The 15,369-nt window shown below is 50.4% G+C and overlaps 1 protein-coding gene across 3 annotated transcripts in view; it reads right to left on the bottom strand.

Annotated features, from left to right (window-relative positions):
- Positions 1-2,374: 2,374 nt before the first annotated feature.
- The window catches only part of MROH2A (maestro heat like repeat family member 2A), a 55,206-nt gene continuing 42,211 nt past the window's right edge, over positions 2,375-15,369 (bottom strand). For 2 of the 3 annotated variants that reach the window (XM_055291014.2, XM_055291013.2), the window contains exons 32-42: positions 13,692-13,851; positions 13,419-13,612; positions 12,957-13,094; positions 12,301-12,415; positions 6,942-7,091; positions 6,649-6,831; positions 5,947-6,102; positions 4,243-4,374; positions 3,511-3,613; positions 3,149-3,214; positions 2,375-2,655 (exon numbers count right to left, since the gene is read on the bottom strand). In XM_055291014.2, coding sequence (XP_055146989.1) covers positions 2,534-2,655; positions 3,149-3,214; positions 3,511-3,613; positions 4,243-4,374; positions 5,947-6,102; positions 6,649-6,831; positions 6,942-7,091; positions 12,301-12,415; positions 12,957-13,094; positions 13,419-13,612; positions 13,692-13,851 — 1,519 coding nt within the window. In that variant the 3' untranslated portion in view covers positions 2,375-2,533. The remainder of the gene's footprint in view (positions 2,656-3,148; positions 3,215-3,510; positions 3,614-4,242; positions 4,375-5,946; positions 6,103-6,648; positions 6,832-6,941; positions 7,092-12,300; positions 12,416-12,956; positions 13,095-13,418; positions 13,613-13,691; positions 13,852-15,369) is intronic. The other variant, XM_063645321.1, reaches the window with a different exon arrangement.

The raw sequence follows: 15,369 nt of genomic DNA, 5'->3' as shown, positions 1-15,369 counted from the left end.
TGCCAATAAGGGACCCATAAACTATATATGGTATAGTCTCCATATTTCAAACTATATGAGTAAATTAATACTGTACACATGCTACAGTTTTGTTTCATCAAGAGACTGAATGTGATAAGAGCTGATAGATGTGGGCATCTCATTTTGAGTTCTCTAGGTGGTTTATTGTCCTGGATGTCTGCAGACGGGTGCAAAACCCACCCGTGATCCTTGTGCATAAGTGTCAACTCTCTGTGGCACACACACACCTAGAGGCAAATTACAGGTCACGGATGGGTGTGCCTTGAACTTCCATAGTTATTGCCAAATTACTCTCCCAAATGGCTGCTCCAGTTTGCCTGATGTCCCGCAATATAAGAGGTACCTTTTCCCCACATTATCATTGCCAGTCTGAGCTCTGGCAGGTGTAAAATGTGTTGCTTCACAGTTTGCTTTCTCTTGATCACTTGTTGAGCATGTCTTCCTGGAGTCCTGGTTTTTTAAATGTCCTCAGGACACTAGTTTTATATTTGCCTCTATTTTCCTGATTTGGATGTATTCTGGATCCAATGATATGAAACAATCCAGTTTTTAACTTCTATCTATCATTTGTCATTTAACTTTGTGGTATTTTATTGTGTGGAAGTTACATTTTAACACAATGCTATGGTTCGGATGCCGTTTGTCTTGAAATTTAATTGCAAATGTAACTGTTAGGGGGTGGGGCCTAGTGGCAGGTTTTTGGGTCATGGGAGTGGACACCCCATGAATAGATGAATGCCCTCTTGAAGGAGTGAGTTCTCACTCTCTGCGAGAGCGGGTTGCCTTTGCACCTGCCCACTCGCCTTTCTGCTTTTCCACTGTGTCTCGAGATAGCACAAGGCCCTCACCAGAAGCCGAGCAGATGCTAACACCATGCTCTTGGACTTTCCAGCCACCAGAATTGGGAGCTAAACAAACCTTTTCTGTATAAATTACCCAGCCTTGGGTATTCTGTTTTAGCAACGCTAAACATACTAAGGCAGATAACTTCCTCCTTTTTCTGGCTTCTGCTGTTACTTTTAAAAGAAAAACTATCATACTCTCAAGATAAAAAAAATACTGTACTGTCTTAAATTTTGCTCTCTCCATTTAGGTCTATAAACCATCTGGAAATGTTTCTGCACAGGCATGGAGGAAGAGCCAATTGTACAGATGTACAGCTGCCTCCTTGTACTGTACTGAATGGTGCACTCTCCTCACTGCATCAGTGGTGTTCAAGCTTGTTTAGCAGCAATACTCTTCATCACTTGGCAGGAAATCAATTCACCATTTGCTCCATGGGAGACACAAAACAGTTTGAAGACCACTATTCCAGAGAAGGCTTTAGCACGGGTTAGTTTTTGGACAGCATAGCAGCTCTCTCCTATTGATGGGACCCCGGATGGTTAATTCCTTCGGCATTGTACTGGGAACAGTTTGGAAGTCCTGGTTTACCTGCTCTGGGGACACCTAGACTATTCTGATGGCCTGAGCATAGCAAAAGCCTTCCCCACACTGCCCCTGTCTTCCCCTACATGTTCTTAGACATGGGGCTAATTTCTCCTTTTTGACCAGCAGCCAAATTCTGTTCCAGGCCTCATTGGGCTCCAGTTGCAACAGTCCAAACTTACTTTGGTAACTTCAAGTCGCAAAGGGAAGGGCCTGGAATAAATGTCACTTCCTCCATGCGGCCTTTCTGGATTGTCCCCAGACTTGCACACCCACCCTCCTGTGCCACTGCAGCACTTCCACCCTGGCTGCAGTCCTCCCTCTGATGTGTGTTGTGGTTACGTGCCTTTCCCTTTAAGAAGGGTCCTGGCCTGGCATGGTGGCTCACGCCTGTAATCCCAACACTTTGGAAGGCCAAGGTGGGTGGATCACGAGGTCAAGAGTTTGAGACCAGCCTGGCCAACATGGTGAAACCCTGTCTCTACTAAAAATACAAAAATTAGCCGGGCGTGGTGGTGCACACCTGGAATCCCAGCTACTCGGGAGGCTGAGGCAGGAGAATCACTTGAACCCAGGAGGCGGAGGTTGCAATGAGCCAAGACCGCGCCACTGCACTCCAGCCTGGGCAACAGGGCAAGACTCCATCTTAAAAAAAAAAAAAAAAGTCCCTGGAGACCGACGGGACACTCTAGGCCTCCCCTTACCACTTGGCACAGTGCCTGGCCTTAGGCACACTGTCAGCATGTGTGTGGATGAACTACGAGTGAAGACGCAAAGCTAGTTTCCAACCCTTTGGGCCAAGGGGCTGTCAGACAAACGTACTTGGGGGGAAATCGGAAATGAAGTGGCTCATTAAGGCCAAAGTTCCCTTTGCTTCATTGTCTTGGTTCCGGACTGTCACCACTTTACAGTCACAAGTCTGTACTCCAATGACAGTGGAGGTTTATTTCAGCGGAAGGAAAGAGAAGGATACTAGTTATTTTACAATAGTGTTTTTCCTACAAACTAAACTTCTTACAAACTACATTAAAAAGGGCTTGCATTTGGCACTAAGAAGACAGTTTACGTCTTACGTTTGGACCACCTAGGACATTCCTTGGGGTGAAGCCAGAAGCCAGTGCTGACTACAGCTATCCAAGACTGTGAGCGTCTCCAGGGCTGCCTGCCTGACCCCGGGATCCGGATCCAGCTGTAGTTCCTGGAGGGCTGAGAGGGAACACAAAGAGGGAAGGCTCAGGCCCCGCCCAGTCAGGACCACGTGCTGCATGCCCTGGGCAGTGATGGCAGGCAAGGGCCGCAGAAGGTGGGCAGGGGCAGACGGGGAAGCTCCTGTGTGGGGAAGCAGAAGACTGCAGGTGGGGCTGTCTCCACAGACATCGCAGCTCTCAGGGCTTCGGTGACCACCCTAACAGGGACGGAAATCACCCACAGAACCTGATAGCAGCATCAGGGCAAAAGCATTTCATAAGAAGCTATGAATGGGAGAAAAAGCCCAGGGAATGAAGGGGACTCCACCCATCAACAGCTGTCGTCCTGGAAAGGCCTCCCCAGGTGCATCTCTCTCTGCCCTGGTTACACTCCCGCCCCCCAAAACCCACAGCAAAGGGTCCTCTGGCTCTTCCCTTGAAGCAGTTTCTCTAAGCTCCCCTAGTGAGTTGGGGAGTGGTGGACTCAAGATCTAACACTCTCCACTACTCACAATTCCGTAATGCTGGGAAGTCCAGCTGTTTCAGATAATGTGTAGACATCTGCTTCATAATAATTCCTAAAACGATAGCCAAAGAAATGCTCATCACGCGAGTATTAGGTCAGCAGGCAAGTCGTTCTGTGGTTTACTTGCTTTACTTTATGAGAACACTGAGGAAAGGTTTTGTTGAGCCCACATTGGCAAGGAGGAAGCCAAAATCGAAACGGGATAGAAAGCACAGTGCAGGGCTTAGACCTGGGCTCTGGTCCCAGCTCTGCCACATGCCTCCCACTCATGATCCACCCTTCCCCGAGTCCCAGGCTGGACCAAGGGCCTTCAAAGTCCATCTTGAGTCAGGAGACGTCTCTGCTCACCTGCCAAGTTGCAAGCAGCGATTCTGATTCTTGACAAGTTATTTTTCACATAGGCCATTGTTTCTAGCAAGAAGCTGTAGAGAACAGCCGGCTTTTTCTGAGTCTGCAAAAAGTAACACACAGCTTTGGAGGATGACACCCTGACAATGGGCTGTCATTCACCAAGAGTGTTCCCATCACCAAGATGCATCAGAGAGGGCAAGCGCCCATCCCAGCGTCACACAGCAGATGAGTAGCTGGCAAGTGAAGGACCACTGGCCACCTGTTATATTTTTCATATCCCATCTGACCAGAGAACCTGTGCTGTGCAACATGGTAGCCACAAGCCACGTGTAACCCTGCAGCACTTCAAGTGTGGCTGGTCTGAATTAAGGTAAAGTGCCCCCTGGGTTTTAAGATGGTACCCAAAAAATTGTAAAATATCACAATAATAGTTTTTATGCTGATTACATGTGAAATGATCATGCTTTAGTTATTTGGGTGAAATAAAATATATTAAAATTAGTTTCACCTCTGCACTTCTCTGGATGTGCCTACTAAAAGAAACATCAGACAGCTGAAATAGGCACGTGGCTTGCCTTCTATTTCTGCTGCACAGTCTCGGTCTCGACATTGCACGTGTGGAAGGTAAACATAGGGCCCCAAGAAAGAGCTATGGCAATCTCGACCCCCCAGCTCCAAGCCAGCGTGTGGCCACCTGGGACAGGCTGGTTTCCCCTTTGGCTTCCTCACCAGGATGGAGCACATGGTTGTCTGGAAAATGGTCATCTTGTCATCAGTAGTGGTATCATTTGGCCTTGAGGGATGCTCCAGGGACTTCCAGCCCCAGAAGTGCACACACTGAAACATGGTAGCCATACAGGCCTGCAGGGACACAGGACGGCAGCAGAGGCATCAGCCGGGCTAGGTGGTTCCCCGGAGGGGTGAGGCTGGCAGGAAGCCAGAGGGCAGCCCCAGAAAAGCCTCACCAAGCCAAAGAAAAGCGGGGCTGGTGGCTCCTGGGAGGCCACCTGGGACCTGGGCCCCGGGCCCCTGCCAGCTTGAATGTGGCTGCATGTGCATTTATAAAAAGCCCCTTGGGGGCAGATGCAGCCCACCCACCCCCTCAGCCAGCGCCTTCGTGCCCTCAGCAGCCCTGCCTGGGACCCAGCCCTCCATGGGATCAGAGGCAGGAGCCTGGCTTGAGCAGGCAAGACTGGGCGCGAGTCCTCACCTCCCAGGCCCAGTCCACCAGCATCTGCCTTGTGACCAAGCCTGCTGGCCACAGCTTCTGGAGACAGCAGGGCAGGAAGACAAAATGTTTCCGCCTTAGTAGCCCTTTCCTCGCTCTCGGTCACCCTTGCTGGGTGCACCCTGGTTCCTTCCCTGAAGTCCCCCCCCCACCCCACTGGACAGTTGTCCATAAAACATGGAAGAACAGTGTGGGCTGAAGACAGAGGGTAGTGAGGACTGGCAAGGAAAAGGAGCCTCTGGGCAGTGATACCTTGTGCCCAGGGTGGCCAGGGATGGTGTGGCAGAGCCCGGAAGCTGGGGTGGGGAGTACAAAGCCCAGGTCTAGGGAGCGTGCATCTCAATACCCCTCACTGCCTGTAAGGGCCATCTGGGCCACCCAGGCCACCCTTTCCACCCCACCTGGAAACTGCTGCCCTCACAGTGACAGGACTTGTCCTGTGACCCCAAGCTGGGGTCCAAGGCACCTGCTGAAAATGACCATTGCGTTTCTTTCATGTGGGGCCAGCTGCGTCCCAAAGCTTACTAGGTGGGGGCAGAACCTCCCCAAATCAGCCACCTCCGCACTTCCTGACCCCACCCCCCAAGTCTGTAAGAAGAGACTAGGGAGAGAAGAGGGCGGTTAAGGTCGTGGGCCATGCAGGGAGTGAGGAGCCTGAGGTCCCCAGCCAGCCAGGGTTAGCCTGAGAGGCAGCAGTTCAAATGAGAAGACTCATTTACCAACAAATCTGTCTCTCCCTCTCCTCTTGCCCCAGAGCAACAGAGGAGCTGGGCCGTGGAGAGGGAGAAGCCAGGCTGGCTCCCATCCCAACATGGGCCTGCCCCACAGGGAGCAGGGAGTGGACAGGACCACTTTGGGGTATTTTGAGTCCTAATACTCAAAAGTGACCTGCCAGTTACAGAATCTGCTAGAAGAAAGGGTTTGGGCAGAGGAGGGCTATAGGCAGCTGCCACGCCATGTCCCCCGACACGGGGCTGAGACTGCTTAGTGAGGTGGCTTTGCAGGTCATCTCGGATGGCCTCTCTCCTCAGCCTGTGTGAGGGATGGAGGACAGCAGGGAGCAGGCCGTGGCCTCTGGGATCTCAGAGAAAACCGACTGAGGCGGAGAAAACCTTGCAGCTCACCGAGCCAGCAGACCCAAGGACCTGTTGCCTTGGGGGACAGCGGGCCCCAGACCGGGACACAAAGCCCAGGATGTGTCTTACTTGGGCTGCGTTGGAACAGGGGTCCTGGGAGTGCAGCATGAGGGGGATCCAGGCCTTCTTCACCTCCCCTTTGAAGAAATGCTTCTTGGACATCCCGACCACCCTTGCCAGCTTTCCAAAGAGGATGAAGGCCTTCAGACGCAGCAGTTCACTCTCCTGCGGCCAGGATGGACACGGGCTGACATGCAGGCAGCAGGAAGCCCAGCCAAACCCCAGCCATTCTCCAAGGACACCCAATGCCTTGGCCCCTGCAGAGCCTTCTGGATCATTCCGTCAGGGTGGAGTCTCTCCTTTGGCAGGGATCACATAGCCCTCAAGGGGTTGGGCGTTGCTCTGGTCTTTGTGCCCGCCTCTTCCCTGGGTTAGGGCTTGTGCAGGATCTGAGTGCACAGCCCTGCCTAGCAGAGGCCCAGGGTGACGCAGGTGCCCTGGGGGTATTTGTAGGTGCAAGGAATAAAAGGGGGACACCCTTCCCTCCTAGCAGGGCTGCAGAGGCCCAGGAGCCCTCACTTGACAACACTGATTCTCTGGAACTTAGAAGAATACCTTTTATTTCACAAGATCCCATGATCAGCCAGTTGCTACACTGGCACCCAGCAGAAGCCTCGGCTCTTTCTGCTTTAGAGCCCATCTCTTCCTTAGGGTCTGAGAAGTGCCCACTCCTTCACTGAGAAAGCTCAGGGAGGCTCTCATTGGACTCACGTTGTCGAAGAAGATCCTGCACAGCTCAGACATGGCGTCGAAAGAGGACCCCACATCCCCTTCTCGCAGCTCAGCCAGGATCTTGATCAGGGCCTCCATGCCCTCGGCAGTCACGCTGATGCTCACGGGCTCCCTCAGGGGGCCCAGGCACTTCTCCAGCAAGACCTTCCGGTACTGCTTTACCTGGAGGGGCATGGGCAGCCCTCAGCCTGCACCCTCCCTCCCAGGCTGACCGGGGCACCCGGCCTGCACCCTCAGCTCCCGGGACCTGGGCCCAGGGCCGGGCGCAGTACCTTCTTGGGGGCGCCCAGGGCCATGTTGCCAAGGGCGCGCAGGGACAGCACCCGCAGGGTCTCGTCCTCCTCCTGGTCGGCACCCTTCTCCAGCAGCAACACTGCTGACTTCAGCAGCTTCTCCTGGTACAGAACTGGGTCGCTCATGAGCTGGAAGGGAGGACATTGGGCAGTTATCCCCAGGGCAGGCTCATTTCTCAGCAGCAAGCTGGGACGTGGGAGGAAAGGTAATGCAGATTGGTGGCTCTGTGAACAGGAGGGGAGGGGCTCTGAGAGCCTCCGTTTCCTCTCTATAAAAAGGGGGTGATGCTAGTACCTGCCTCAGGGTCTGTGTGGGGATTTAATAAGGAAATATGGGGGAATGCTAGATAAGTGTTACATATATATATATATATATATATTAATTCGTCATTTATTTTTTCAGGTAACATAATAGTCACTGCCAAATGCAAGAGCCACACCCACCTGCATCTGAACAGAAATGCACAAAAAACATGAATTTCTCTTTCAGGAGAATTACTATTGGCCTAGTACTTCAAGTGCCAAAACCTCACTGGTATGTGTGTGTGTGTGTGCATGCATGTGTGTACCCGTGTGTACATGTGTGCATGCAAGCACCTGAGTATGTTTGAAAGAGGCCTGAAAAGAAAACTAAACACCAAATTGGTGAGTCCAGGGACAGGAGAAGTGAGCGTCTATTGACTGTTCCCACATCTAGTTCCTTAAACCCCCATTAGGCGCAATTGCTCTAAGCTTCCAAATGTTTTGTCTCTACCTCAATCCACCTCTAACCTGTCCCAGACACCAACATCAGCAATCACAGGAGCTTCCTACAGCACTTCCGTTCATTTAAACATATACTGAGCACCTATTCAGGGCCAGGTAGAGCAGTGAATACGACTATCACAACCTATTTTAAATGCTCTTCAGGGAAAATTCCTGAAGAGTAAAGCCCCCACACTATTGTCAGCAAGCATTAAGGTGGGAATTGAACAATGAGAACACATGGACACAGGAAGGGGAACATCACACACCGGGGACTGTTGTGGGGTGGGGGGAGGGGGGAGGGATAGCATCGGGAGATATACCTAATGCTAAATGACAAGTTAATGGGTGCAGTACACCAACATAGCACATGTATACATAAGTAACAAACCTGCACATTGTGCACATGTACCCTAAAACTTAAAGTATAATAATAATAAAAAAAATCATTTATAATCCACCCCTATCGAATTTGAAGAATTTAAATAGCTTGCTTCTTAAAAGCTGAACTTAATTTTTTTCTTTTTTTTTAATTTTTATTTTTAGTTCTGGGGTACATGTGCAGGAAGTGCAAGTTTGTTACATAGGTAGACATGTGTCATAGTGGTTTGCTGCACCTATCGACCCATCACCGAGGTATTAAGCCCAGCATGCATTAGCTATTTTTCCTAATACTCTCTCTTCCCCCACCCCACTCCCAACAGGCCCCAGCGTGTGTTGGTCCTCTCCCTGTGTCCATGTGATCTCATTGTTCAGCTCCCACTTATAAGTGAGAACATGCAGTGTTTGGTTTTCTGTTCCTGCATTAGTTTGCTGAGGATAATGACTTCCAGCTTCATCCATGTCCCTGCAAAGGACATGATCTCATTCCTTTTTATGGATGCAGAGTGTTCCATGGTGTATATGTACCATATTTTCTTTATCCAGTGTATCATTGATGGGCATTTGGGTTGATTCCATGTCTTTGCTATTGTGAATAGTGCTGCAGTGAACATACGCATGCACGTATCTTTGTAATAGAATGATTTATATTCCTTTGGGTATATGCCCAGTAATGGGATTGCTGGGTCAAATGGTATTTCTGGTTCTAGATCTTTGAGGCATCACCCCACCATCTTCCATAATGGTTGAACTAATTTACATTCCCACCAACAGTGTAAAAGCGTTCCTATTTCTCTGCAACCTTGCCAGCATCTGTTGTTTCTTGACTTTTTAATAATGGCCATTCTGACTGGCATGATATGGTATCTCATTGTGGTTTTGATTTGCATTGACCTAATGATCAGTGATATTTAGCTTTTTTCATATGTTTATTGGCTGCATGAATGTCTTCTTTGAGAAGGGTCTGTTCACGTCCTTTGCACACTTTTTAATAGGATTTTTTTTTCTTGTAAATTTGTTTGAGTTCCTTGTAGATTCTGGATATTAGATCTTTTTTGAATGGATAAATTGCAAAGATTTTCTCCAACTCTGGAGGTTGCCTATTCACTCTGATGATAGTCTCTTTTGCTGTGCAGAAGCTCCTTAATTTAATTAGATCCCAATTGTCAATTTTTGCTTTTGTTGCAATTGTTTTTGGTGATTTTATCATAAAATGTTTGTCCATGCCCACGTCCTGAATGGTATTGCCTAGATTTTCTTCTAGGGTTTTTATAGTTTTGGGTTTTACATTTAAGTCTTTAATCCATCTTGAGTTAATTTTTGCATAATGTGTGAGAAAGGGGTCCAGTTTCAATTTTCTGCAAATGGATAGCCAGTTCTCCCAGCACTATTTTTTAAATATGGAATCCTTTCCCTATTGCTTGTTTTTATCAGGTTTGTCCAAGATCAGTTGGCTGTAGATGTGCGATCTTATTTCTGAGTTCTCTATTCTGTTCATTTGGTCTATGTGTCTGTTTTTGTACCAGTACCATGCTGTTTTGGTTACTGTAGCCTTATAGTATAGTTTGAAGTCCAGTAGGGTGATGCCTCCAGCTTTGTTCTTTTTGCTTAGAATTGTCTTGGCTATACAGGCTGAATTCTACAAGAAATACAAAGAGGTGGTCGGGTGTGGTGGCTCACACCTGTAATCCCAGCACTTTGGGAGGCCAAGGCGGGTGAATCACAAGGTCAAGAGATCGAGACCATCCTGGCCAACATGGTGAAACCCTATCTCTACTAAAAAAACAAAAATTAGCTGTGTGTGGTGGTGCACGCCTATAGTCCCAGCTACTCAAAAGGTTGAGGCAGGAGAATCGCTTGAACCCGGGAGGTGGAGGTTGCAGTGAGCTGAGATCATGCCGTTGCACTCCAGCCTAGCGACAGAGCAAGACCCTGTCTAAAAAAAAAAAGGAAAGAAAGAAAGAAAAGAAATACAAAGAGGAGTTTATACCATTTCTTCTGAAACTATTCCAAACCATCGAAAAGGAAAGACACCTCCCTAACTCATTCTATGAGGTCAGCATCATCCTGATACCAAAACCAGGCAGAGATACAACAAAAAAAGAAAACTTCAGGCCAATATCCCTGATGAACATCGATGCAAAAATTCTCAATAAAATACTGGCAAACTGAATCCAGCAGCATATCAAGAAGCTCATCCACCACGATCAAGTAGGCTTCATTCCCAGGATGCAAGGCTAGTTCAACATATGTAAATCAATAAACGTAATCCATCACATAAACAGACCTAAAGACAAAACCACATGATTATCTCAATAGGTGCAGAAAAGGCCTTCAATAAAATTCAACATCCCTTCTTGTTAAAAACTCCCAACAAACTAGGTATTGAAGTACCTCAAAATAATAAGAGCCATTTATGACAAACCCACAGCCAATATCATACCTAATGGGCAAAAGCTGGAAGCATTCCCTTTGAAAACCGGCACAAGACAAGGATGCCCTCTCTCATCACTCCTATTCAACATAGTATTGGAAGTTCTGGCCAGGGCAATCAGACAAGAGAAAGAAATAAAGGGTATTCAAATAGGAAGGGAGGAAGTAAAAATGTCTTTGTTTGCAGATGACATGATCCTATATCTAGAAAACCCCATTGTCTTAGCCCAAAAACTTCTTAAGCTGATAAACAACTTCAACAAAGTCTCAGGATACAAAATCAATCTGCAGAAGTCACAGGCATTCCTATACACTAACAACAGGCAAGCAGAGAGCCAAATCATGAATGAACTCCCATTCACAATTGCTACAAAGAGAATAAAATACCTAGGAATACAGTTAACAAGGGAAGTGAGGGGCCTCTTCAAAGGAGAACTACAAACCTCTGCTCAAAGAAACCAGAGAGGCCACAAACAAGTGGAAAAATATTCCGTGCTCGTGAATAGGAAGAATCAGTATCACGCAAATGATCATACTGCCCAAGGTAATGTATAGATTCAATGCTATTCCCATTAAACTACCATTGACATTCTTCACAGAATTAGAAAAAAATTATTTTAAAATTCATGTGGAACCAAAAAAGCTGAACCTAATTTTTAAACAGCCATAATTAGCTAGCATTTAATGAGCACTTACCTCCCAAGCAGGCAACGCGTACACGGTCTATCTCATTTAGCTCTCGCCAAAGCCCTGAAAAGAAGGCACTGCTTTCCCCAGTTGGGCAAATGGAGAGCTTGAAGCTCAGAGACGCTAAGTAACTTCATCTCCAGCCAATCCGCAACTGAGCAGAGGCTCTTAACCAGGCCCTCGGATTCCGGCACCTGGGCCTGGCCCTGTGTGGCTTCCAGCCACTGAAAATTCTAAACTCAGACACATCAAAGGCCAGGTCCTGGGTAAGACAGCGAGGGAGCACTTCTCCTTCCCATCCTCATTTTGAAGATTTACAGAGGCCTGAACACAGGGAGGGGACTGAAGAACCTACAAAAGCTTGATGAGTACCTCCCGGACTGGTCTTGTACTTCCAGGAGCTTTTGTACAGCCCACTGCCAAAACTCATTTTCCCATTTTTAAGTGTCGGGGAAAAGAAATATAGAAAAGAAAATTTTATGACACATGAAAATTCCATGAAGTTTAAATTCCAGTGTCCATCAATAAGGTTTTGTTGACACTGTCATGCCCACTGGTTGACGTATTGGCTGTGGCTGTTTTCCTGCTACAGCCGAGTTGGCCACAAAGCCAAAAATTTACCATGCAGCCCTTTACAGAAAATGCCGGCCGGCCTCTGGCCCGGGCTGTGGTTGGTTCCTAGGGTGCATTGGGCATCATTGCCCTCCGGACGCTCCAACACTCGCTCCGAGATAGGGTCGCTGGGCCCTGCCTTCCCACCTAGCAAAGCCCCTTGGCCTCTCTGAGTCCTCCTGCAGGAAGCCTGCCCCAGCGAGAACCCAGGTGCCCTCCCTGGGTCCCCTGGGTCACTGTACTTGCCTGGTCACACATCGGTTAGCTGCAATGCTGCAGGGCTCAGCCTGTCTTTCCAGCAAGGCCTGCCCTGCACTACTCATGTGATGAATGAATGAAGGAGCAGATGAGAGAATGGGCACTCAGAGGAGGGGCGCTCGACTGTCCCCCCGACTCCCATGCCTTGGAGACGAGCCATCCCCAGAAGAATCCAGGGACCCCATCCCCTCCGCTTGCACCCCGCCCGCACCCGGTGCCTCACTTCCACGCAGACCGCTGTGCTGCTGATGCGGCAGCTCAGGACTTCTGAGTCCATGCCCCTGAGCACCAGCTCGGCCAGCCTCTGCCTGTGGCCCTCCACGTGCTGCATGCACAGCCTGCAGAGGAGAGACGGTGCCAGGTCGTGGAGGCGGCCCCCCCCACCCCTGCCTGACATTTGCCAAGAGCTGGGCAGGGCCACACCGTTGCCTGGACCCTGCTGGCAGGATAACCCTGGACAGATGTCCTAACATCTCTGGGCTTCTCCCTCCTCTTCCTGGGGACTTGGTTGAGGTTGTCAGTGAATCAGTCAATGTCTATCTCCTTTTTACAAAGGGGACTAGAGTGAGGGTGGCTCCGGAGTGACAAGGACCCCGCAAGTAACTCCCATGCCTGGCCTGCTCCAGACCCTGTGTAGCCCTGGGGGCAAGCCCCTCCTCTCTGCCCTCATATCTGCTCTGAGCAGGAAGATAGTTCGAATAAAAGGTTCTAATTGTCTTGCACATCACTGCCAACCTAGAGTCACAGGTTGGCGTGGCAGTTCCCCCAGAAAGAAGGCATTCAGCCATGACCGGACCATGTCCTCACAAGGAGCCCTTCCATCCAGCAAGGAGGTACCTCTGCAGGTCCCCCTGCCACCCTGTGGGAGCCAGGGCCCACCTGGACAGCAGGCTCACACCCTCCAGGAATGTCCCGCCGTCCTGCAGGAGGTCCCACACTGCCTGCTCATCCAGGGCACGGGCCAGGTGCTGGCTCTTGACTCTCTTGAACAAGAGCTGCATGGACTTGATAGTGACCCTGAAGGGAGGTGGGAGCTTGTGATGTGCTGCCCTGCTGGGAGCGCATGGCCTGGGGAGGCTGCTGCAATCAGTGAAGTGGGGCCCTAGTGCCTGCCGGGCCCATCCCAAGGGACTGAGGGAAAGGTCCAGGGAGGGAGTGGGTCTGCAAGCGCTGAAAACCACGCCGTGCTTGACACACATGAGAACGGCATCTTGAGTAAGATCAGCTCCCACCAGGAGGAGACAGAGGGCCCCTCAGTGGAGTCCACTGGCAACTAAGGGGCAGCCCATGGCTACACCCAGCCCAGGCCTGCTGCCTTGCACACACCACCCTCGAGAGCACCTTTGCAGATTCATCTCCTCAGGCAGAAGAGTGGTGTGGACCAGCTTCCACATCTTCAAGACCGGTGGGGAGGCCTCCGGTCGGTGGCTGCTGCCAAGCTGCAGCAGGAGGGTGTAGATGAGGTCAGGGAGGAAGTCCGGGAGCTTGTCATTCTCATCCAGCTTCTGAATGAGAAGGTGGATGGTGCACAGGGTCTGCAGAGAGAAGGTCCAGGGCATCGGGCTCCTACCCAGAGATCCCTGAGGAGCCTTGGGGCCCGCGCCTGCAACTCACCATCAGGGGGTCCACCGCAGCCAGGCGCCAGATGTCAGCCTTGGAAGTGGCACTGACTCTGGGGTTGAGCCGTGACTGCAGCCGGCCCATCAGGCTGTAGAGCATGGTCCAGGCGAAGGGCACGTTCTCCGACACTGCCAGCCACACCTCTGCCAGGTGGCTAACCAAAGTCGGGCACAAGGACTGTGAGTTTCCTGGCATGTGCCCTGGCAGGTAAGAATCCCTTTCAACCCCTTGGCAGCCCCCTAAGTAGGGGTTGGACTCTGGGGACTGAATCTCAGGGAGGTGGAGGGAGCCGCCAAAATTTGCGTGCTTAGAACCCAGGACCCTGACACTACACTCAACCCCCTTTCTCTGCACAGGCTCACGGTACCTTTGGGAAAGCCATAGCCCCCGCGGAAGCCCCAGCTCCACTGCAAGATGACCACAGAGACCCCCACCTGCTTGATGACTGTACGGACATGTCCAACAATACCTCCTAGTGCCCGATTTGCATCAGGTTGGCTGTCGGTAGCTTTCTGGTATTGTATCACCTAACCCTCCCAACACATCTTTGAGGAAGGTATTTTGTCTCCCTATTCCACAGAAGAGGGAAGTGAGGCCTGCAGCAGTTAGGCCACCTACTAAACTATAGTTGGAAAAGGCCTTCCTGGTTTCCAAGTCCAAGCCCATGGCCCTGCTGAGAAGGGAAGTCCCCCAGGATAGGTACAGAGGCACAGAGAGCGGGGCATCTGGGAGGTTCTAAAAGGCTAATGTGAGTCTAACAAGTCTAAATATAATTTAACAAGGTTAAGTTGAGCAAAGAGATGTGTAAACTGAAGATTGGAACCCACAAAACCAAATGCACAAGAGCAGCGTGGTGAGTTTGGGTCTGAGGGAAGATGTGCCTGGGGGCCTGGGGGCAGGAATAAATGGAGAGGGGGCAGAGTGCACTCATCAGCACCCACTGCAAAGAAGTCATGGGGCGCAAGGAAACAAGAAGGGGCACCTCAGTCCTACAATGGCAAGAAACAACTACCAACAATGACACACTCCTGGAAGACAACCCCAGGCTCTGGAATGCAGCCCAGCTGACACCCTCATCACAGGCTTGTGAGACCCTGAACAGAAAGCCCAGCTAACCCATGCCTTGACTCCTGAACCATGGAAATTGTGAGTTAATCCATGGATGTTGTTCGAAGCTTCTAAGTGGGTGGTAATTTGTTAGGCAGCAATAGCAAACCAATACAGATTTTGGCAAACTAAGTGAAAGCCAGTGTGACGTGGCCACCAAGTATGGCAGCCTGACCCAGGGCTGCACTGCACATTCCCCTTACCCTCACCCAGCACTGCCCCATGAACCACTGAGCCTCATTAAATCATGAAACCTGCACCACCCTCCCAGCTGGACCCACGGCAGGGCTGCCCTTGCGAGAAGCAGCTCCACAGTGGAGCCATGCCTGCATTTCGGGCAGGTCAGCCCTTGTGGCTCTGGAGCCAGGGCCTGTTTTTAAAACTCTTTTCTCTGTTCCAAGCCTCTTATTTAGCCTGACATCTCCTCACCTCCCTGCACCAGCACAGTCTCCACTGCTCTGGGGATGACTGGCTAGCTCTTTCTGGCTCCTCCCAGATGAATTCTGGTACCACCCCAAACAGACTCCCCACATGTGGGCAGACCATGCCCAGCTGCCTGTGCCAT

Source organism: Symphalangus syndactylus, chromosome 8, assembly GCF_028878055.3.
Source record: "Symphalangus syndactylus isolate Jambi chromosome 8, NHGRI_mSymSyn1-v2.1_pri, whole genome shotgun sequence".
Lineage (NCBI taxonomy): Eukaryota > Metazoa > Chordata > Mammalia > Primates > Hylobatidae > Symphalangus > Symphalangus syndactylus.
This window is presented reverse-complemented; position numbering and strand designations above follow the sequence as displayed.